The 25563-nt window shown below is 37.9% G+C and overlaps 1 protein-coding gene across 26 annotated transcripts in view; it reads right to left on the bottom strand.

Moving 5' to 3' along the window:
- The window catches only part of GPHN (gephyrin), a 417472-nt gene that overhangs the window by 30954 nt on the left and 360955 nt on the right, over positions 1-25563 (bottom strand). For 15 of the 26 annotated variants that reach the window (XM_063439077.1, XM_063439078.1, XM_063439081.1 and 12 more), the window contains 2 exons: positions 21190-21252; positions 18765-18807 (listed from right to left, as the gene is read on the bottom strand). In XM_063439077.1, the coding sequence (XP_063295147.1) occupies positions 18765-18807; positions 21190-21252 (106 nt within the window). The remainder of the gene's footprint in view (positions 1-18764; positions 18808-21189; positions 21253-25563) is intronic. The other 11 variants (XM_063439080.1, XM_063439083.1, XM_063439102.1 and 8 more) reach the window with 1 other exon arrangement.

Raw genomic sequence — 25563 nt, 5'->3', positions numbered from 1 at the left:
CAACAACATCTAAACTTAACCCATGATCTATAATGTGTAGGATCTTTAACCCCTTAAGGACACATGACATGTCTGACACGTCATGATTCCCTTTTATTCCAGAAGTTTGGTCCTTAAGGGGTTAAATGAAGAACTATCTTAAAGAGGAAGAGGAGTTTCCCCTAACTATAGTAGAAATATTTAACTGTAAATACATCTCCCATAAAATCAGTTTAGCCCTTGATATCAAGTATATTTTCTTAAAGCCGTACTGTTGTATAGGAATTCCAGGTTTTCCTATTTTTGCTCAACAACAGCTCCCATGGTGTCAGGAGAATTCTCCTGAGTTGAAGATCTAAAACTTGTGAAAGGCACAGTACCTACTTAAAGAGACTCATCATAAATTCAATTTGAAAATTATTGATGGCTTAATCCATAGAAGTAAACTTCTTTCCACATCCATTATTTAAGTCCATCTTTCATGGAATTGTCTCCTGTTCTTCTCCATATCCCTGCTTCTTTTTCCTTTTTCATTAAAATTCATCTTACTAACCTTGCTGTTAAAGAAAATATTACTTGTCTGCCTATCAACTAGGAGAGACACTAAGTACTTTTATTTTTAGGAGTATATTTATACACATCATGATTGCATTCCTGTCTCTCCAATATTGGAAACTTCACAGATTTTACTCCTGTATGATTTAAAATGTTCTTATAAAACAAAACATAATGTAGACAACACAGTGAGATGAACACCGTCGCGTAGGACTTTAATAACTGTAGAACGGATTTGACCACATGCTCCAGGAGGCAGATCACTCCCAGAGCCAGAGGCAGGGCCGGCCTTGCATTTGTTCCCAGTGACATGTGTTAGGGGGTGCTCAGAGCTCCCCTATACGGCAAGTCCCGCTATGTAGCTTGGTCGCGCAGAAACCGGGTGGAGGATTTCATTATCCTTTACCCAGGTCTTGCAGAGAAGGCAGTGGGGGCGGAGCTAAGCCAATGGTGGGAGCAGAGCTAAGCGAGCGGCAGGGGGAAGGCCTAAATGTGGCCCGAACCTGCTGCCTGGTAAGTGGGGGAAGCTGGAAGGAGTCCATGTCCCCATCTAATGCTACAGTGCTCCTGCTCCCCATCTGCCCCAGTGCCCCTCCTCCCTACCTACTACAGTGCCCTACCTACTGCACCCCATCTACCCAAGTGCCCCCTGCTCCCCATCTACCCAAGTGCCCCTGCTCCCCGCTCCCCATCTACCCCAGTGCCCCTGCTCCCCATCTACCCCAGTGCCCCTGCTCCCCATCTACCCCAGTGCCCCTGCTCCCCATCTACCCCAGTGCCCCTACTCCCCATCTAATGCTATAGTGTATGTACTATATGCCAGTAAATGTGTGACTATATGCTTGTAACTGTGGGTGTGAATATATGTTTGTAACTGTGTGTGTGAATATATGTTTGTAACTGTGTGTGTGAATATATGTTTGTAACAGTGTGTGAATATATGTTTGTAACAGTGTGTGAATATAGGCTTGTAACAGTGTGTGAATATATGCTTGTAACAGTGTGTGTGACTATGTGCTTGTAACAGTGTGTGTGACTATGTGCTTGTAACGGTGTGTGTGTGACTATGTGCTTGTAACGGTGTGTGTGTGTGTGTGACTATGTGCTTGTAACGGTGTGTGTGTGACTATGTGCTTGTAACGGTGTGTGTGTGACTATGTGCTTGTAACGGTGTGTGTGTGACTATGTGCTTGTAACTGTGTGTGTGACTATGTGCTTGTAATGGTGTGTGTGACTATGTGCTTGTAATGATGTGTGTGACTATGTGCTTGTAATGATGTGTGTGACTATGTGTTTGTAACGGTTTGTGTGACTATATGCCTGTAACTGTGTGTGACTATGTGCTAGTAACCGTGTGTGTGACTATATTCTTGTAACTGTGTGTGTGAATAGTGTATAGTAATGAGTGGAGCAAAGTGAAACACAACTTAGAAACAGTAGAGAGAACTGTATACAAACTCCTTGGATGTTGGATGGTACTTCCAATCAATGATGGTAATATGTAAAAAAAAAAAAGAGAATAACAAATTTAATGATAGTGCAGATAGTTTTACACTAGCAATGATTAATCAATTAACATCTGCTTAATAGATCTCTTGTAGATCTTATAATGACTGTTAATTAGATGTTATCATTACATTAATTAGCTTGAAGAGCCAAAATATTTGAAAAGTAAGATTTTACATTTATTATCTGCTACATCAAAAATCAATACATTAATACAGAAAATAAATAGTGGTAGGAAAAATACAGAGGGTAGTTAGCCCCTTACTAGATATGATGGTGAGTATAACCAGCTTCCGCCGTAACTCACTAAAACAGCTTTCTTAAATTGCAAGGTGGCTGGGCAGGCTGTTAGACACTTTTCCGGCTCGACTGGATTGTAAATGAATCGCCGTGGTTGCAGTCTCAAATAAACCGCTCCAGGCTCCGTGTGCTACAGGCTCCTCTCCCTTGCCTGTAGCACATGGAGCAGATGTTAATTGATTAATTAATCATTGCTAGTGTAAAACTATCTGCACTATCATTATATTTTTTATTCTCTTTTTTACATATTACCATCATTGATTGGAAGTACCATCCAACATCTTAGGAGTTTGTATACAGTTCTCTCTACTGTTTCTAAGTTGTGTTTCACTTTGCTCCACTCATTACTATACACTATTTCTTATTGGTGAATTTGGGGATTACACCAGAGTGTGAAGCAATTTTTTACACTTAATATTCATTCAGCACCCAGATTTAGCTTTTTTCTTTGTGTGTGTGAATACATGCTTGTAACTGTGTGTGTGACTAGATGCTTGTAACTGTGTGTGTGACTATATGCTTGTAACAGTGTGTTTGAAAATGTGCTTGTAACAGTGTGTGTGAAAATGTGCTTGTAACGGTGTGTGTGAATATATGTTTGTAACAGTGTGTGTGACTATGTGCTTGTAACGGTGTGTGTGTGACTATGTGCTTGTAACGGTGTGTGTGTGACTATGTGCTTGTAACGGTGTGTGTGTGACTATGTGCTTGTAACGGTGTGTGTGACTATGTGCTTGTAACGGTGTGTGTGACTATGTGCTTGTAATGGTGTGTGTGACTATGTGTTTGTAACGGTTTGTGTGACTATGTTGCTGTAACTGTGTATGTGACTATATGCCTGTAACTGTGTGTGTGAATACATGCATGTGTGTGACTATGTGCTAGTAACCGTGTGAGACTATATTCTTGTAACTGTGTGTGTGAATACATGCTTGTAACTGTGTGTGTGACTATATGCTTGTAACTGTGTGTGTGAATACATGCTTGTAACTGTGTGTGTGAATACATGCTTGTAACTGTGTGTGTGAATACATGCTTGTAACTGTGTGTCTGACTATATGCTTGTAACGGTGTGTGTGACTATATGCTTGTAACGGTGTGTGTGACTCTATGCTTGTAACAGTGTGTGTGAAAATGTGCTTGTAAGGGTGTATGTGACTATGTGCTTGTAAGGGTGTATGTGACTATGTGCTTGTAACGGTATGTGTGACTGTATGCTTGTAACTGTGTGTGACTATGTGCTTGTAACTGTGTGTGTGTGTGACTATGTGCCTGGGACTATGTGCATCTGACTCTGCAACAATGCTCACTTGCATTCACCCATATGCCTACATACATATTTTTATCTGAATGAAATACCCATCACACCCAGCCAATAAACCCTGCGCAAATATCACACACAGTCAATACACCCATTACAAATATTGCACACAGCCAACACAAAGAATACATATCACATAAAACTATCACATCTGTCACACACATGACATCATATAATTATGAGATTTATTACAGTGGAGCTTTGTCATTCAAAAAGCAAAATGTAGCTGTCTTTGGAGCTCCGGCCAATCATAGCACATGAAAGCTGTGACACTGTAAGTGCCTGAACTTATGAGACCGTTACTGATGGTCTGCACCCGGTGGAGGCGCAGACCAGATTCCCAGCAAACTGGGCCACCTGAGATCAGCAAGCCCCCTCTCTGCAAGAACAGGGAATGGGGGATGAATATTTGTTTTAAAATAATTATTAATTTAATAAAACACATACAATACATGGATGAAGGGGTATGATAAGAATGGGCCACCCTGACAAGAGCAGAATGCCTGATCCTTTGCACCTCACTTGGGCGGACAGTAGTTGCATCAATATCCCTCACCTAAATGGCAAGTGTGTTTGGTGTGTGATAAAACACCAGAAGCAGCCTCCCCACACACAACCATCATATACACACATGCAGCCCGCACACAATTTCCATCTCATACATGCAGCCCCACAAGCACTAAGAGAACACTCATAACATCGTCATACATCTATTGAAATGGACAATTCCATAATATACAACACCTACTACACATAGCAAATAGTAGAGGTAGGAAAACAGCATGGTGGAGAAATAGTAAAATATGCTAGCTGAGAGTGTAGAAATTATACATTGGTGAAGAAAAATGAAAACTGTCAAATTATTATGAAAAATATTGATGGAGATGGGATAAAGCAACTGGCAGATAAATAAATAGAGACCCGAGGAACAGAGCAATAGAAGGGCCAGGGGTTAAAACTGGGCAACACTAATAAGTGAAGTGTGGGATAATATAGAAATACACTAAGAGAAAGAAGAGAACTATTCAAAAAAGAGAATATACAAAGGAGAAACAAAGTCTAAGTAGCAGTTTTTGATTGAGTGACTGTGATTAAACTTAAAGATAGCAGTACATAGTATATATCTTTTTTGATACAAAGGAAACAGCAGTTAATACGCATTCTTTTGGTGGGGAAAAACACCTGAGTGCTGTGTAGTGAGCAAAACCTTATTTTGCTCAATATTTGAACGTCTCCTAGTTGCATCAGTAAGCACTATATATTTTATTTCTGTTTTACATATACTACCCACTCACCAAACAGCCGATGAGCCCACAAGGTGGGGGTGGAGGGTATTATATGTATATCCTTATTCCACAACCTTTGAGAACACCTCTACCTTCTCTACTTATTTGTTCTCAATACTCATTGTTGGCATCAAGTTGTCACCTCAGAATATAGAATACCTGTATTAGTATATCCATTGGTGAATGTATTCACCTAGGTGCAAATAGTCCGAATTTGTTAACAAATGATCAAGTTTGTTTCCTTGTTTTCATTAAAAAATAGGACATAACACATTTCATAAATTGTTGTACAGAGTACATAGTATATTTTACATCAAGTTGTCACCCCAGAATATAGAATACCAATATTAGTATATCCATTGGTGAATGTATTATCCAAGTAGGGTTTTTCTGCATGATAAACTATTTTCTTCTCTTTGTGTTCCTCTTAAGTTTGAAGTAATCTTATTTTAGTCTCCAATTCACAACCGAAGTACAGTATTTAAAACTTGAAATATAATAATTTAAGATCAAGATTAGAGAAGGTGTACAATTGTTAAAACTGGCACCATGTCTCCCAGTTACATTACTTAATGCTTGAAAGAAAGCAATAGGACGAACATTTTATTGCAGAGGGAAGTTTGCTGGATGCAACTTCTAGACAGTGTCCTCTCATGGTCTTAATGAGAAGCCTGATTGGCATTAGGTGCATCTTGCTGGTGCCCGTCTTGGGATGACTCCTGGATCAGGGTATGTATTTTGACCCCATGATTTACTCTATTGTCCTCTGCTCTCCTGTCTCTCTCTACTTATTTTTATCTTTAGGTTCTTTGGCATGCTGTAGATCCTTACATTGTGTGAGGGTGTTCTTTTTCTTGTTTTTATCATTCATAGTAATCTTTTTACTATTACTTTTGTTGGTAGATATATCCCTTTAACCCCTTAAGGACACATGACATGTCTGACACGTCATGATTCCCTTTTATTCCAGAAGTTTGGTCCTTAAGGGGTTAAGGATGTGATATATTTTATTAGCTGTGCATTTCTACCTTCTGCATATCTTTACCTCTTCTGGTTGACTATAACATTTATCTTTGCAAAGCATTGGATTATTAGTTATTTAGCTGTGTTTATAATTGTATATAAACATTTATTTTAGATAAGCTTATAAGCTCTGGACCATTTACATCTTACTAAAAGGTCTTATCTTTAACATGATTTGGACGAACGAGTGTTTGTTTACCCGTTCCCTAGCAACCCAGCATTATGACGTCACGCGCAACGAGACGTCAGTACGGACTTTCTGACAATTCAGGAAGCAGGTGGAGGGACGCAGAGATTCGGTCCACAACTGCACTTTATCCTTGTGTAGGGGGCGGCAGAGTTCAGATTTCTCACATCCTTTATTTTTATTTCTAAACTCCATTTTTTTTTACTGGAGTAGTATTCATGAAAAAGATCAATTAAAAGGGACACTATAGTCACTAAAACAATTATAGCTAGCTTTATATAGTGGTTTTGTGTCTATACCATGTTCCTCCTGACTTTTCAATATAAACACTGCCTTTTCAGAGTAACAACTCTTGTGGCACTCACTCAGATGGCCACTAGAGGTGTTAACTATTTCAGTCTCGCACTGTGTGCAGCACCTATGTTCATGCTCTGCATGGAGACGCTGAACTTTCCCCATAATGATGCAGTGGTTCAATGCACCTCTGTAAGGAGATCCCAATTGGCGCATGCACCTCCCAATGCTTCTCTATGGACGTGGCTAGACCAGCGGGTTAATGGAGAAAAGTGAAGATTAAAACCTTTTAACCACATGGCAAAAATGCTCAAAGTATTGTCAAAAAAACTTCAGAAAGAATGTGATCATGTCTGAATGGCAACTGATAACATGCAGATAATTATTAAGCAATTTACAATATCAATGCCTATGTTAGCCTGTTTGTCTCTGTCTAAATTTTGTATCTTCCTATCTGACCTATGCTTTGAAATGGAGGGTTTTAGTGCTCCTCTCACTGGGCAATGTCTGCCATAGCAACTGCACTGTGGTCTGCTCTAGTGATCGACAATCCGCTGTGTGGAATGGTAAAAAAAAAACCCAAAAAACAGTGAAACAATAATATGATGTTTTCTTCATACACCAAAAATGAGATCTGAACCCTTTGAAACAAAATTGATGTGGGTCCAAAGTCCCATTGTTAAAATATAAGCATGTGGGGGGCCGGGCCTGGTATCCAAGATGGCTGGACGTGTTTCTGCATTGCTCTCATCTGCTTGACCATTAAATGCATGATTCTTGACGATTCTCCTGTAAACAAAGGTTCTGAGCCAGAGGCAGACCACCCAAATCCTGCATGCAATTTTTGTGGCCGGTTTCGAGGTGTCCTGGTGGCAGACTCACATTAGCCCGGCCTTGAGGCCTACTGAGACTGTCATGCAGACAGTCGGAAGAGGCGGACGATGATCTGACGCTGAATGCTTACCTTACAGTTTGTGATACACAGCCCCGTTACCTCCCTCCTCTAGACCAGTGTCCCGGTCCTCATTGGGACATTCAGAATTCTGACAGAAGCCTGCACACTGTCTGTTAACATAGTCTGATCTTTAAATGCATTTTCTTCAATATCTACTGACTTATTGTTATCTTGTTAATTTACCACCATGATATTGTCTAAAAATTTGCAGATTTAGAAAATGCCATATTCATTTTATCTCACGCCTTTTACTATGACTGCTTATTTACACGGTTGTGGCAATATATGCTTACATGTATTCATCTACACAAAAAATAATACATCCACCCACACAAAAACAACAACAACAACATGAAATAAGTTACTCCCAATCATGATTATAAATACAAGTAATAATAATAATTAGAAAATATCCCCCTTTTTTGCCCCTTGATTAGAATATAAGTTATGAACTGCAATGAACTAATGAACTGCAATGAAAACACTGTTTCTTTAAGATAAATAGCCACTCAATAGTCAGGTTATTGTCAGACAGCATAACTTGAAAAACACTTGTCATGCTGCAGTCAGTATATCACAGTACCAGACTAAAATAATAAACCCTGTAGCAGGGATTATATATTTGACCATGGGATAATAGATATAAGAAGAGAGGAACATAAAACACACAACTCGATTAGAGGGAAAGGAATAGGTCCTACTTTTCTATCTTTAGCTAATCACACTATTCTAAATCTAATGAGCACAATGCGAGTTTCACACAAAGTATTTCAAGGGAAACTTATTGAATTGAGCGACTTCAAGATTCATGAAAATGTGATGGTCTTGGATAGGGAAGACGCTCATGTTGACTTTGAGGAGGTCAAACTGGAAGCATAGCTGACTGGGAGAAGTATTTACGGTTTGTCTATCTGCCCTGAGCTTTGAGGCAGATTTTCATAGGGTTGAGGACTGTCCCCCAAAGAATGTTGCACTTTCATGGTGACCCTCGCATGATCTAGAGATCAACTATGGATTTTTGGACTCTTTAACCTGAAGAAGAGAAAACCTCTTGTCTGACACATTTTTGTAATGTGACATCTAAACAAGGTCCAAAGAGCCAGCAAACTGAGCCATAAGGCCTGCGTGCATTGACAACGCATATGTAATTGTTGTTAAGCTAACATTGGTAAATGGCACATCTCAAAATTATTCAAAGGTCATGAACTGATAAAGCATACTACCTACCATGCAACACGAAGCTGCTCAAAACAAACATGATCGTCTATAAACATTCTATTCATATTTAGAACATACCGAGAAATACAAAATACATAAAACAGAAAGAAAGGTTGAGGCCAATTTCTACGAAGGCTATTCCACCCTGATCAAGCTGGGTTAGTTCTGGCAAGGGAAGCAAAATATAACACCATGAAAATGATTGACCTTGCACACTGGACCCACGTGTTAGGAGACCCATCTATCCTGCTGGCTATTGATGCTGAAAAAGCATTCAACAGGTTGGACTGGTCATTTCTCTAACGTTAGAAGCCTTTGGTTTTGGCCTCAAATGGTTACACTAGATAAAAGCCTTTTACTCTAACCCTACAGCACAAATAAATGCTAATGGCCTCCTAGTACTGGAACCATTGCTACAGGCTGTGCGTAAGAATGAAAAATCACAGGTATGACGATAGGCAAGCATGAATTCAAGGCTTCTGCATTCGCAGAAGACCTATTTCCAATCACAAATCCAACTAATACTCATGGAAAAAATATTCACATACAGCTCATTCTCTAACTTTAAAATCAATGAAGAGAAATGCAAAATACTTAACCGTAGGAAGGAGGGAAGTAGATTACTTAAAAAATAGTTTCACAGATGTTCAGACGTGTTTCCCTATGACTCTTACTTGGCTTCATTAAAAATGTGATTTATCAGCCTGAAAACACACCAGAAGCCAATTTTAACTAGTGCAGCCCGATACTGCTTCGACCTGCATCCATATGAGCCAGGAACATCTTGGTTAAACGAGGTGGTGCTAGGTCCGGAGTTGCAGCCTCACGTGCCCGGTGGTTGGAAGAGGCGGACGATCTCTCATCACGGGGTGTAGAATATGTTCAATCATTGACGAGCCCACGTTACCTCTCCTCTGGACTGGAAGTCTGTGCTTTGGCCTAACCATATCCCTGCTGATCTGACGACTGCGTGGCATGCTTAATATGGCTGCCTCACCAAAGCTCTTACCCAATCAAGCCAAGTCTGAAGCCTAGAAGTAATGGATGCCTTTCTTACAAGATGTCATGCCATCGGCCAACAGTTTTTGTACTATGTGAATTGCTGAACCCACATCCCCACAGTTGCTGTCAGCAGGCGCACCCAGAGTGTGGCCTCCCCTCCTTGCTTTTGTTCAGGAGAAATGCTATAAATAGGGATTGAACTATTCAATCTCTATTTATAACATTTCTCTGGGCAGGGAAGAAGTCCCCCTTGCCTATCATATCATTATCCGGCCTAAAAGTAGAGGAGGTGTGAGCCTACATTATGTTCTTCACTATTACTATGCGGTAGACATGACTAGCATTTTGGACTGGTCCATACAGCCATCGTCTAGATTATGGATCCTGATTGAATAATCTGTCACCAACTTGGCTTGGGCATTCATAGGTTCAAAGGACTATCCTATTCCCAGTCACCTGACAATCACTGCTACAATTTAGTTTGGAGAAAGATCGCATGCATGCCTGATACCCCCCCAAACCATCACCTAAGTAACCCATATCACATAACATTCTATTTCTATTGCTACCATTCTATTTCTATTGCTATTTTTATTGTCTGTTGTCCAGTTAGATAATTCCCCGTACGTGCCTTTAGACAGCATATTAGGGGCCACTTGGATGAAATCCCTCACAGAATTAATTACATCAATCCCAAGGTCATCGGTGCAATTGTTACAGTTCTTTCAGCTATATATGGTGAGGCTTTCCCGGGAATCTGCTGAATTTGAGCAGATGTGTTTTAGGAATACGATATTACCCAAAACAATTTCTAGATGTCTCAAGCTGCTCCTACTAGAACTCCACCCTAGATTACCATGGTAAAACCATATGAAGTACTCTTTTGGAGAAAAGAGTGTATAGCGACGTTTTGCACTACCTTCTATGCACATTCTAAATTTTCCTTGCATGACACCAACTACAAGCTGGTTTCAGGGTGGTATCTCACTCCCCTTAATATCCGTTGCTTTAACCCAGCGGTGTTGCCTCTATGCTGGAGTTGTGGGAAGGTGAGGGGTGATCTCCATCATATATGGTGGCCTGTGAGGGGCCTTTTTGAAGCAAGTGGAGACCATAACAGAAAACATGTCTACATATCCCATTTATATTAGATGCCATTTTACTTTTGATATAGATGCCCCTTCTTTGATATATGTTATGCTCACTACGAGAAAGACGAGACAGGGGGGATATGATAGAAACATTTAAATACATTTGCTGAAATCGTTGGTCTTTATGGTTATATGGACTTTGCCCACAACCAAAATGGAGTGTCCCACACTATCGAGATTGCCACTTCCGAGAGACCCGAAACGGACGTATAGGAAATGACGCAATGACGGGACGTACGTCATTGCGTCATAGGCGGAAGTGGAACACGGCGAGACACCTGGCGTGAAATTCAACTTCCGGATGAATGATTTAAGAAGAAGCCGAGAGAAGGTCAATTTATGCACTTGAAAAAGACTGACAGTCGAAACGCGTTGTGCTTTATCTATGTTGTTTATTTTTACTGCGATTCTTTTTTTTTTTTTTTTAATTCTTTTTTTTTGTTGTGCATATAGGAAAGAATACAGGCAAGCTTACTGTATGCCACATCAGCGTGAGCAAGCGTCAATAAACACGTTCAATGCATTGAATGACATATGAGGAACATGCGCATTTTTTTAATTTATGGTTAAACAAGCTTCAACATTCTATGTGTCTGAGAGGGGTTACAAGATAGGATGGGGTATTAGGGCACGTGTAATATTATAGTGTAGCTGCTTTAAACTAGGTTGTGGAGGGTTCCTGGGTTAATGAAGCATGTATACAGGCTTAACAAACAACCCTAATACTGCCGCACTCGATATTGAGGGTGGGTCGAGGTTTAGGGACCCAGTGGAGGTTGTGGGCGCATGCAGTGGACTTAAATCATAATAGCACTGGGGCACATTTAAAAGTAACAAGCTCTAAATAAAATGAACTGCGGGCATTTTGGACTGAACCTGCTTCAGTATATTGTGGAGCGTGATTAGTCCTTGTGATAGTTCATGTGAGTCACCCCACGCCAACTCTGGAGGCTTGGTGCAGGAGCCCTGTGTGTGGGCCATGGATGGGCCATTGCTGACCTCGGTCCCTGTGTGAGACCACCCTTGTGAGACCGCCGTTGTTCCGATCATCCCTGGAGGAGATCTGAGATGGGGCGGTATGTTGTGGGCTTTGAATCCTGGGTCCCGCCGGGTGGAGCAGGTGAGTATGTCGGGTTTTGCTTCTCTTCTGTGCCATGTGCCTCCGGTGCCGTCTCATGCGGTGTTCCTGTCTCTTCTTCAGCTTGGTCCGCCACCATGGTGATGAGGCCTGTCCTGCGGGTGAGACCTTCGGAGCGTTCCTCCGAGTTGGAGGCAGCCGTTTTGTCGTTTGGCTGTGTGGCTGTTGTGAGGTAGGAGGCTGTGTTCTACCCTCTATCTTGAGCCAGAAGCTGGCGAATAGTGCGTCAAGCTTCTGTTCGAGTCCGTGGCTTGTCCCCGTTGGACCGGGAAAGCGCGTGGCGGCCGCCATGATGGGTGTCACGCTTGGTAGTTTGCAGTTTGGAGTGGCTTCGCCCTGCGCACTCACCGATCCGGGTTTGCTTCTCTGAGTTGGACCGCGATCACCCCCGACGGTCCAGGGGGGGGGGGAGTAGCGGGGCTGTTGCTCATTGTGCAGCTTCACCATGCGGTTCCTGACCGGGAGGTCGGCCGCCCCTCCCGGCTGGCGCGCGCTAGGCCCTGCGTCTCGAGGAGTACGGCAAGCAGGCTTCAGGTGGGTCACGGACCACTCCATCGGTCCCCATCCCCATCGTGGGTCAGGGAAGTAGAAGTTGGGCTTCATTTATAGGCTTTATGTAGCTGTAAGTGCCGTTAGTCACCCCGTTTGCTGAGGAGCTCTGCCTAAGCACGTCTGTCCCCCATGCTAGTCAGGCCCCGCCCCCCGCGATTCTTTTATTGATGTTTCTTTTATTCAAGTAAAGTTTTTTTATATCTAATTTATCCTGGTTTGCCATTCATCTCTTATGCATCTGGGGAAGGACATCAGCTGATACAGAAAGATCGTGGGGATAGCTTGAAAAATCGTATTTTTCAAACGTGATTATAGCTAGAGCCTGCTATCTTAGGCTCTATACATCGTGAGTGACCCATTACCTGTGTCATAAATATTTGATGATTTATATACAGTATTATGCTATGTATGCATCGTTATATTTTTCAGGTTAACCTCAAGACTTACCAATATTAAGTATATATATATATATATTGAGTGTTTTCCTTTGGCTTGCAGCCCCCACATTGTTTTATTGTTATTTAAATACATAAAGGGAATCAACACAGCAAAGGAGGAGACTATATTTAAAAGAAGAAAAACTACCACAACAAGAGGACAGTCTTAAATTAGAGGGACAAAGATTTAAAAACAATATCAGGAAGTATTACTTTACTGAGAGGGTAGTGGATGCATGGAATAGTCTTCCAGCTGAAATGGTAGAGGTTAACACAGTAAAGGAGTTTAAGCATGTGTGGGATAGGCATAAGGCTATCCGAACTATAAGATAAGGCCAGGGACTAATGGAAGTATTTAGAAAATTGGGCAGACTAGGTGGGCCGAATGGTTCTTATCTGCCGTCACATTCTATGTTTCTATGTTTATGTTTCTACTACCAAGACTTTGTAGTCTAGCCAAACACCTACCATGAGAGACTGGTATATCAAAATTGAGCAATATTGTGTTCTAGAGGATTTAAGGCGGACCTGTTTAGGACACTTTCAGAAATATACACTTATATGTGAGTCACAAGTTTCATTTATAGCAAATCAAATTAAGTAAACACAAAGGGGAAGGAAAAACGAGAGGGGGGTTCGAACACACACATCGATCTTCTCAAACTTAGATATTATCAGGAGAGGTCTCTGAGTAGTGCGCATGTACAAATACGCCAAGGTCTCCAGGAAGTGCAAATTGTACTCTTATGACAATATCGCATTTAAAGCTCTTTATATTGCCACTATTACCACTCTGGTAGTCACTTCATGGTTTAAATTTCAGTGATTATTTTATCATTAATGTTAAAATTACTTATTGTTTTGTTTTTGTTTCCTATATGTCCACACTACTAATTGTTTAGATGTCATTCTGTGATTTTATTTTATTCAAGGTACATGCGAAGTACGAAAGCAAGATTTTTGTAATGAGTTCATACCTTTTTCCAAACTCATTGTCAAAAATCATCACATTGCTATGGTATATTCTAACCATTGTTTAACATCATGTTTAATAAATAATAGGTTAGGCCTGTAAGAATATTCTGTATACTCTGGTGTTTTATATCGTGATAGAAAAAGCTTTTTAATAAAAAGAAAAGTAATGAAGAAAGAAAAAAAAGAAAGACAAGAGGGTGGAGGCTGTTTTTTTCAGCAACATAGGCACATATGAACATGATATAGCCATCTTACGAACAGGAAAGTTAGAAAAAAAAAACATGAAGTAGGTGCTTCAGAAAACCTTATCCATCACTGGTCCAAAAACAACTAGCTTGAAGATTAGCACAAATATATTCTTAAATGAGAATCAAAAGCTATCAGAGGAACGTCTTTAAATCTGAATCTACTATTTGAGGAAAGGGAAATTCAGTCTTTAGAGTCAATAGCAAAAATGTTTTGAATTGCAGCAAGTTGATTCCAAAAATGTTTTCCAAGAGTGTGGAATCTTAGAGGTATGCAGTCACTCTTACAGCCTACATAAAATTATGTTGTAAAAATTCCAGCAGGGAGCCCCAGCCATTCAATATTGTTTATATGAATAATGACATGAAAGAAGGACTCGGAGTGGCCATCTAGTGGGATCCTGAACAAATATGCTGCATACAGCTAACTAGGGAAGGTTTGTTCATCACCTGGTGTAAAGCACAATACACACTGCCAAAAAGTCAACTCAAGGTGTTTTTGGAAGTTCTACCAATCTCCAGAAGGGTGAAACTAATATTAAGTTGTTCATCATTCATACAGTATATTCAATACTGTGCAATACTTCATATTGGGTATTAAACATTATAAACAAAATAAATGAGTCAGTTAGGTATAAAAATATGAATAAAACTAAAAAGCTTTCATAAAGGGAATTTGTAAGGAATCTGTTTATTTTATTGAATGCTGCACTGAAACACTTCTATGATTACATAAGGGGTGTTTAGAAACCCTATGTTATCAAACATATGTCACAGACCTATTCCTGGAAAAAAGACTATAGAATAAACACAGTTCCGAATGCCCTAGTAACCAGATAAGGTCTCTATTGCCTCCTCTCATTCACCCTGTGCATGTGGACTGAGGGGATATTCAGAAGGTAACAGCCATTTCTCATTCATTCCTGTCACAATTTCTGCTACTCCATCTCATGCAAGCGTTGGATCATTTGAAAGATTTTGAACTGTAACACAAAGAACTGACGAGGTTAATATGTTTTTATATGCACCTCCAGCCCATTTAATATTTGTGGTATATCATAGGGTGAGAAAGCCAAGATGTCAGAAATTCACAGGTGACAATTACACTTTTTACACACATATGTCTGACATCTGCTTCCCCAATTCGCTCTTGGATATGAGATGGAAAGATTAGTGAATACATACATAACCAGCATTCTCCTTGGAATAAAAACGGGTCGCAAGAGTATTCTGAGCACGGACAGCAGCTGAAATAGCCTGCCCTTCGGTGGGTCCCCGCTCAGAACTCAAGCTGGTTTTAGCTCATCTTGTGCCATTACAGAGAGAACATATCTGAAGCATATCAGACTGGTCCCACCCATACGGGCAGTCCAGATCCGAAATGCCAGCAAGTTCTCTCTGCACGAGAGATACAGCAACCCCAGACGATCGTTTCAGCCTTGTTAGGCATCATCAGTGAGGCATAGCTGATATCTCTCTAGGCACCGTGAGCAAGGGGTCCACGTCTGGATTACCCTTTAAACTTATGGAGAGAAAAAACGGGTCGCAAGAGTATTCTGAGAACGGACAGCAGCTGAAATAGCCTGCCCTTCGGTGGGTCCCCGCTCAGAACTCAAGCTGGTTTTAGCTCATCTTGTGCCATTACAGAGAGAACATATCTGAAGCATATCAGACTGGTCCCACCCATACGGGCAGTCCAGATCCGAAATGCCAGCAAGTTCTCTCTGCACTTGGAATATTTGAAAAACAAAATACATCTTTCCAGTTGATTACATTTAATTACTGCTAATGCTCAACTACACAAGCCTAATATTATAAGCTATGTCAAGAGCACAGGACTGTATGATAGCTTGAGGCACACAAACATTATTCAGACATTTGATGATATAAAATGACCTACATACAATATGACATTCTCTCACTTTCCCTAAACGAAGACTTTACATTACCAGCAAAAGGATAAATAAAATAAAAAATACATAGTACCCTAAAAAAAAAAAAAAAAAAAATAATGTATATTTATCTATCTACTCTTCAAATGTTGGAAAGGAGTAGGCACTCACAGGACTCCGTTATAAAAACGTAAAAAGGTTTCTAATTGTGCAGTGTCAGAGACAATGTCTTTATTTCATTTATTTGAAGAGTGTATTATATTTCCACTGTGGAGGCTATATTTCCCAAAGATTTTCTTGGTTCACAGAACCGAAAAAAGTGAGTGCCTTCATACTTCTACTTTTTTATCTACTTATCTATCGATCTATCAATATTTACAAAACCAAGCATGTATATCAAACCAAGTAAATAAATCAAATTTGACTGATGTTAATAATCATAGTTATAGAACTAAAAAGAGACATTCGGCCATCAAGTTCAGCCTTCCAAATCCTGTTTCTATTGACACCTGATTTTATAATTATGTATGCATTTCACAGACTTCTTGTAGGTCAATGCAATGAACAAATTTCCCAGATATGTTAATACTTTTAATTATTTTATAAATATGCCACCACTTGTGGAAAATAGTAATTAACATTTAAAAATTATAATGTATATTATTTAAAATGCACAGGTGCCCAAGATGCATGGGTAGCATACACCATCCATTTTTTAGGCTAAAAGCTCCTTAAATGTTATTTTAGTATTTCTTGGGCCATTGCCTTTAATGGGACACTATAGGCACCCAGATCACTTAATCACAAAGAAGTGGTCTGGGTACAGTGTCACCATTGCCCTGATTTACATTGCAGGTTTAGAGAAACTATCGTAGAGGCAGAGGGAACTATAGAGTTTGTATTTGTATTCATAACACTATTGTATCCCTTTAATACACATATTCAATAATTGTCTTCTTGAACAAAAAAAGAACAATCCACAAAATGAACCAAGAAATTATTTACATACATATACATGATATAGGCTGAAAAAGACTCTTGTCCATCACATTCAGTCTTCTTCAAATCTATTGTTGCTCTCTACTCAAAGAAAGACAATCCCCATCAAATGTGTAGCATTTTCCAATTCTTCCATTTAACAGGTAAAAAAAAAATCCTTCTTGGCAATCAGATTTATTTTTGTTGTATCAACAAACTATTAGCCCACATTTTAAATATTAAATGTCTGAACTTGCAATATAATAGAGTGTGAATTCTCACCTTAATTTGTACTTCTTACTTCATTGTAAATAAAACATTGGAGTCCATTCATTATAGTGTTACATAGAATTTGTGTTATTACATAGACTAAAATTCCCCATATTCCAGATTAAGTTATGATTGATGTGTTACCCTATTGTAATTTACTACAAATCATGCAATGGCTTGTTTGACTCTGCAGCTCTTAAGTTATTCATTGCATCTGTGGTCAAACAAGGTGGTAGTTAAGGCCCAGACGCTGCCAATGTCCAAGGGCATACGCTGTGTTGTAATCCTATCCAATGGGTTCTGTTTTAACTCCAGTTTTGCTAGTGTTAAACAATTTTTTTTGCCTTGTGTTCTGACTTTTAGTTGTCACTCATGTTCTGCATTTTATATTTCTTGACTTACTGCGTAGAACAATAATAAACTATAGTAGCAAGATTCTTTGACTTTCTGCCTCAGCATACAAGGATCTTAGTGAGAAATATTTTGTATGCCAAAAAGAGGACTTTAATTTGTATATCAACAAAACAATACTGATTTTCTGAGATATAGTCAAACATGTTTAAAGCACTGTCCATCTGGCATGGTAAATGGGAACCTACATCAAGGTTTGCCATTTTATAAAATGTATTTCAGCAAAGATAGCAAAACATCAGTACTATGGGTTATTGTAAAGGGATTACAGAAATAAAATCTAGGTAATATCTCAAAAGTACAAGATATTAGATAGTAGAAAAAAACCTCACAAAAAAAACCTTACCTAAAAATAAATAAACAAACAAACAAACCATGGTAAACGAATTAAAAGGATATCAGATAAATTATTTTCGACCAATTGGAATGGCTTCAAAGCCCTTCTAAAGTTTCATGTAAATCAGCATCACAAATCACTTAGTACCTGCAGGTGCTCTAGAATCTATTATTTGGTGAATACACCTTTTTCAATCTAGAGTCTAGATTGAAAAAAGTTGATTCACCAAACACCAAATTATAGTGATTTCACAATCAAATCGCAAAACGTATGCATAAATTGCAAAAATTCACACCTCTTGTCACAGCTTTAGCTTACAATGTGCAATTTGGTTTTCAATTCACCACATTTTGGTGTTGAGCTAAGAAATCATACAGACTTCTATAAATAAGTTTTACCTTGAATAATATATATTTTTTTTGTTACATATAGAAATTACTGGGAAACACTATTGTGACTTAATATGCCTATAAATATGAATTGGAAATATAGGTTTTTGCATAATTTGTGAATGCAAAAAAAAAAAAAAAAAAGTGTAAAAAATCTGTTAAAAACTGTGAGATAATAAAACATGTTCATCCAGCACCACCTACTGATTCCCCTACTGGCATTGCCTTATGTAGAAAACCCAAATAACACAACAGACGTTCAAAATGTAGATGTCATATTATAGGATGTTATGTATTCAGCACATATATAAACAAGTTGTATTGTTAATAAAGAAATTGTTGAATGTTTGCAATGTTACTTACTTGCTCTAAGTATGTTCTCCTTGCTGCTACATCGGGACTGGACCTGCAAAGAGAACAACGAGTTTGTCAGCAGCAATAGCCAATAAACAAACTTAACTTCTTGAAAATGGACTGTAACATATTGCAATGTAATATGTTGCAATCCTTCCAGAAAGGGAAGCAATTCATGGACAGGCTTACAAGACTTTCAGTTTATTTCTTGTAACGTTAGAAACCAAAATGTCATCGTATCCACTTCAATACCAAGGCAAATAAAATACCTGGTATTGTCAGGGTATGTAAAGTCATGATTATACAGGAAAAGTCAAAAATTGTTTTTACGAACGGTTACATTAATATAGATATATATCATAAATCAAGCACAATACTCCAGTGTAGATAAAAATATGATTATGCAGTTAATATGTGAATGATACTTGTTAACATAAATGCTTGATTGGAAATGAATATAATAGATGTGATTCTGTGTTTGTGGTTCAAACATTACTCCATATTTACAGTTTGGGAAACAGCATGGATTTTCAGGGGTTTCAGTGAATAATACAATCAATAATTTATGTCAAGATAGTTATATAGGATGCATTTTCTAAATAAGTTTTAATTAGAAGAAACTGATAAGCCCAACTCTAGAGCATTAGTAAACTGCTGTAGAATTTCACAAATCTTTTACGAGAGGTAGACCTGTACTTTTTGAAACCATCATTCAATACAAAAGCGTGTCCATAAATTGCATTTATATACATCCACACAACAGATTGAATTCTATCAAGCAACACAGCCTACTTGCTGTAATGGAACAATTCATGACAGTAATGTTGCAACTAATGGGAGTTTGTGATGACTGTCCTTCCTGGAAAACGATGTTCAAAATTAAAAAGAAAAAACAAAATAAATAAAAATCAGAAAATAAAATAGCAGATAAAGGATTATTATTTTAAAATGAGGTTTTCTTGTTTTGGTTCAGATTTGCTTATACAATTTGATTAAGATTATTAAAGATATTAAAGATAGTAATGAACATGAACTCAAAGCCCATTTGTTAAAGGCCAAACTTCCATTAAATAACTACTTTAATTAATTTAATCACCATTTTGGCAATTAAAAACCAAAAAAAAAAATATATCAAACATACAAAACTGCTCACAGCTGATAAACAATATGGGGGCCAGTAAGTATTCCTTACTCTTCCTCAATGCCATTAGAGTGCTATGGCGCTCACCTATTGCATCCCACTGTAATTAGTATAATAAATTGGAAAAACATAATTCATGTTATTGAAGACAAAAATATTTTAGCTAAACCCTTTAGCTGGACCCAGGAGCATGATTTAAAAAAATAACAAATGTGCTTTATATGTGGCCAGAATTAAATAAAGCAAACTGGAGCCCTAAGGTTGTTATCTGAAATGGAAAAAAAATAAATTAGTCATACACAAGTGAAACTAATGTCAGAAGATCCAGCCAAATTGGTATTGAAGAGGATAAAAAAATACCAGCTCTCTTTCCTTTGGCAGCAGGGATGTTTATCTGTATATGTTTAACTGTAATAATAAAAAAGAAAATAAAAAAGGGAAAACATTGTTTTACATGGAATTCACAATAAAGATGGTTCATTAAAGAGGAAAAATGTATATTTTTAATTATGAATAAACTTCAGAATTTTATTGTATTGCAGATTAAAAAAAATAAAATTAAAAAAATGTGCAGTGGTAACTCGGGACCAGCTATTGGCAATAGCGAATGTGTTTACCCCAGAAGCAAAAAATATTACGATTTCAACACCATATGCAATGGCTTAAAATATAAATATGGTATCCGTCTCCTCTTAAATAGTTTTTTTTTTTTTTTTTTTTAGTAAGTATTGAGTATTGCTTTTTATACTTAAAATGTATATAATAGCATGTGTTGAAAAAATTGCTTATTTGTCTAATTTAGGAATATGGGCAGGTATTTCCAAAAATGTGGTATATAAACACTTCTTTTTTAATTAAAAAGACAAAACCTGAACCAAAAAAAAAAAAAGGTAAATGATGCAGAATGAAATGATACAACAAATCATCGGTAATGGAAAAAAGAAAGACCCATAGAACTATAGTTTTTCTACTAATGATGAATTGTTATGGTTTGACAGATCCATATGGTAAAAGGGAGTAGGAGTGCTTCAGAACTGTGAAATGAAACTATAAAAAAACATAAAATTCCTACAAATAAACAAGTAGACTAGTAAAGAACTAGTGTGGAAAAAGAACAGATATCCAAAGGACACAAGAGAAGAGCTAATAAGAGAAAAATGTTAGTGGAAAGACAGCGCTAAGGAAGTAAAATGAAAGTCAGAAATCTTCACGAAATATAGTAAGGAGCTCAAACTCATAGCGCAAAGCTTTTTTTTGCGAATGGAAGCAGCTCCTTTGTTCAGTAATAGTTACTCTTGTTTCGCAGCCTCTATTCCTCCTGAGTTCATCTTTAAGCCCTTCCAATTTATAGTGGAGCTATTGCATGGACAAAAACAAAAGATTGAAAATGAGCAGAGACACTTAGACTGTCAAATCAAGAATCACGTTGGGTCACAGATTGAACAGTCTCCTTTCAAGGTTTATCTTAAAGCATTTTCTGATGGAGGCTGTCGGATTTCCATGAGCTGGAATAAAATGAATATTTTTTTTTTCATAGTGTATTTTTACTTTTGTAGGTTTAACTGCACACACACGCATACAAACAAAAACAACAGAATCAGAAAAAAAACATGCAGTAAATTAGTTATCTGCGGTGAATACCTTTCCAACATATTATTTTCATATGAAATCAGATATTTATACATTGAAAATTGGTTAAAAATAGTTATTTGTGTACCATTTTATTTAAAAGACAGGTAAACCTTAAATATCAACCTAATTTTATTGGAAAGAATACCCATTCATAAACTGGGATACCTTAGGAAAAAGTAAGACCTCTGGGTGCCCCATGGCCAACTAAACCAAAATAATCAAGATATGTCCTAATAATATATCATAAACTGGAAAATATAACTTATACGTTATCATGTATATATGGTTTTATAGACGATTATTATTTTGGTTTTAAAGTGTGGCCAACTGTTTTTTTTTTTTTTTTAATAGATAAATGACCAATGATTGCAATCTACCATCAACAACTCAGAAGACTTTGTATCGAATGTCATGCTAATGTAGTAATAACAGTTCTGTAAAATGCTAAATATGTAGGATTATCTCTGTTAAAATGTGGTCTTTAAAGATAAAGTAAAGTAATTAAATGATAATGGTGTCAACATGCTTTATTCAAGGCTCTCATTGTAAATCCCAAATTTGCACTGCTTTGTATAGCTGTAAGATGTTAGGTTGACTTAATGTTGGTAAACTAGGTAATCTATATTATGAGTGCACATTTTATGAGCAGCCATTTGAAATTCAGTGATTGAATACAAAACCAAAACTATGAGCTGAACGGCATATACATTGTTATACTGTATATATACTGACAGGAACAGGCTTGAAAATTCAGTCCAGAGAACAAATATGTACAACAAACTACCGTATTTATTGGCGTATAACACGCACTTTTTCTCCCTGAAAATAGGGGGCAAATTATGTGTGCGTGTTATACGCCGATATACATATTTTTCACTCCATAAGACGCACTTTTCCCCCCTCAAAAGTGAGGGGAAATGTCTATGCGTCTTATGGAGCGAATGTGAAGGTTTACTTACCTGTCTTGAAGAGTGGGCCGGTGTTCAGCGCGCACCGCGGTACTGGAACTTCAATTTCAGGTTCTGGTTTCCGGCGGGACTGAAAGGAAGTGCACACTCAGTGTGCACACTTCCTTTCAGTCCCGCCGGAAACCGGAACCTGAAATTTAAGTTCCTGTACCACGGTGCGCGCTGTGAAGCCGGCCCACGCTTCAAGACAGGTAAGTAATTATGGGACAAGGGGAGGGGGGGACACTATGGGAGGGGGGAGAAACACTATGGGATGAGGGGGGAAAATACTATGGGAGGGGGGAACACTATGGGAGGGGGGGAAATTTCCTTCTTAAAATGAGGTGCGTGTTATACGCCGGGGCGTGTTATACGCCGATAAATACGGTATTAAAAAAAAATCCCAATAGATCAATTTGTATATCAGAGACATTTTAGACAATTTTAATCTCATATCTAATGTTTAACGTAAAACATTAAAGACAAACCCTAATTCATTAACCACTTAAAGACCACAAGACACCCATTGTATAATGCCCTGTGACGGCATAGAATGCCGACATGGAGTAAAGGTACGAGAAAGGGATACATCTCTGCTGGCACCAAGAACATCAAGATAGCTTTCAATTCCTGGGAGGCTTCTCTGTCAGTTGGAACTCCAGTTGGTAGCCCCAGACTTACAGTTAAGCAATGAGCAGCACTCAATGTGAGCTCTGCTCATAGCCCTTTAAATACCACAGCTGAGTGATCTAAATCAGCCTAGGTATTTCAATAATTGCCTCCAAGCTGCAGATTAAAAAAAAAAAAAAAAATATGGCACCATCATGTATCTTTCGTTATACACATATAGGGCATTTTAACAATCAGGACTAATTGGTGAATCTATTATGAGTTTGTTTTCTTTATTTGCACTTGGTGTGTACAAATTATTGAATGCAAAACCGAGAAAAAAAAATGCTTAAAAAAAATATATATATTTTCTTGCTATTTAATATATGTATATATGTAGGGTATCAAAGGAAAGCACTATTTCACGCTTAAAAATTATATATAATCAAGAAAAAAATTACATAAAATATATATCTCAATCTTTCTCTCTCTCTCTCTATATATATATATATAGATCAATATCTATATATCTTATATATATATATATATATATATAAATATATATATATATAGATATATATTTTATCAGAAATGGGGAAATGATGCCATTAATGCATGGCAAAAACACCAACATGTCTCTGTTCTCAAAAAAGCCTTGATTCTTAAGGGGGATAAACATGTCAGTAAATGTACTGCTGTTTTAGCTCAGAAATCAGTAGATATAGTTTATGGTACTGCATAAAAACCAAAATAAAACAAAAGCACACGTTTAATGTAATCCAGGAGCAAAGTATGCCCTCTTGCCTGCTAAATTCAATATACCGTATATACTCGAGTATAAGCCGACCCGAATATAAGCCGAGGCCCCTAATTTTACCCCAAAAAACTGGGAAAACTTATTGACTCAAGTATAAGACTAGGGTGGGAAATGCAGCAGCTACTGGTAAATTTCGAAATAAAATGAGATCCTAAAAAAATTATATTAATTGATTATTTATTTACAGTGTGTGTATATAATGAATGCAGTGTGTGTGTATGAGTGCAGTGTGTGTGTGTATGAGTGCAGTGTGTGCGTGCGTGCGTGCGTGTGTGTATAAATGCAGTGTGTAGTGTGTATGAATGCAGTGTGTGTGATGCAGAGTGTGATGCAGAACCTTGGTGGGGGGTGGGCATTTTTATTATTTTTTTTTAATTATCATAATTTAAATGTTTTTTTTTTAATATATTTTATTATTATTTTTTTTTTATTATTCATATTTTATTATTTATATTTAATTTTTTTCCGTCCCCCCTCCCTGCTTGATACATGGCAGGGAGGGGGGCTCTCCTTCCCTGGTGGTCCAGTGGCATTGGCAGTTCAGTGGGGGGGTAAGGGGGCTGTCAGAGAGCACTTACCTCTCCTGCAGCTCCCTTCTCCTCCGCGCCGGTCCGTTCAGCACGGAAGACTTACACTGGGAGCTGGCAGAGGTGCTGAACGGACCGCCGCGGAGCTGACAGGAGCTGCAGGAGAGGTAAGCGCTCGCTGCCAGCCCCCAGTCTGTATTATGGCAATGTAAATTGCCATAATACAGACAGTGACTCGAGTATAAGCCGAGTTGGGGTTTTTCAGCACAAAAAATGTGCTGAAAAACTCGGCTTATACTTGAGTATATACGGTAATAATCTGGTTGAACTATTAGTATATTATCCCCCCTCTCCTAATATTTTAATGCGCTACAGAATTTGTTGGCGCCATATAAATAGCAATAATAATAATAATATTAATAATAATAATATTACCCGTCATAATACTTTTAGGTACAAAATAAATATATAAGAGAGTTTTACATGTCATTTTATTTCATGTACCGGTAATTTCCTAATTTAATATTAAAAAGGATTGCATTCTATATTTTTGGCCCTTTTTCAGTTATGACCAAATCAATTAATGGAAATGGAAAAATTCTGTTAATTAACCTGTGCCTTGAGAGAAGACGTTAATGTAGAACTGGCAAAGAAAATTTTTTTTTACATTAATTACTAGAGCAAACAAAATATATGCATATTGTATGAATAGGATACTCCAAGAACCTAAACTTGCATACATATTAAAGCTTAAGACAAATGACCTTGCTTAATATGCTGGATGATGTCCAGGTTTTGCTATAATTTAACTCTGAAGGTAAACATTTGTATGCTTTCACCAACAAGGGAATGGACTAGTTATATGCCCAAGGCAGGAACTAGCAGTGGCAATAGGGACGTGTGCAGATATGTAGGTATATTCCGAGTAGCAGAGAATAAAACATAGAATGAATTTATTTAGAGAGAATAAAACATAGAATTAATTTATTTAGAGAGAATAAAACATAGAATTAATTTATTTAGAAGGCAATCTTCTAAATAACTGTAAGAGTGCAGGTCTAATTTTTATTTGTGAGAGGCAAGAGGTGATAAAACCAAAACAAATATAATTCCCTGAAGGTTTTATTGGTTGGTT

Source organism: Pelobates fuscus, chromosome 13 (genome assembly GCF_036172605.1).
Source record: "Pelobates fuscus isolate aPelFus1 chromosome 13, aPelFus1.pri, whole genome shotgun sequence".
Taxonomy (NCBI): domain Eukaryota; kingdom Metazoa; phylum Chordata; class Amphibia; order Anura; family Pelobatidae; genus Pelobates; species Pelobates fuscus.
Note: the sequence above shows the minus strand (reverse complement) of the source record. Positions and strands in the feature narration are given on the sequence as shown.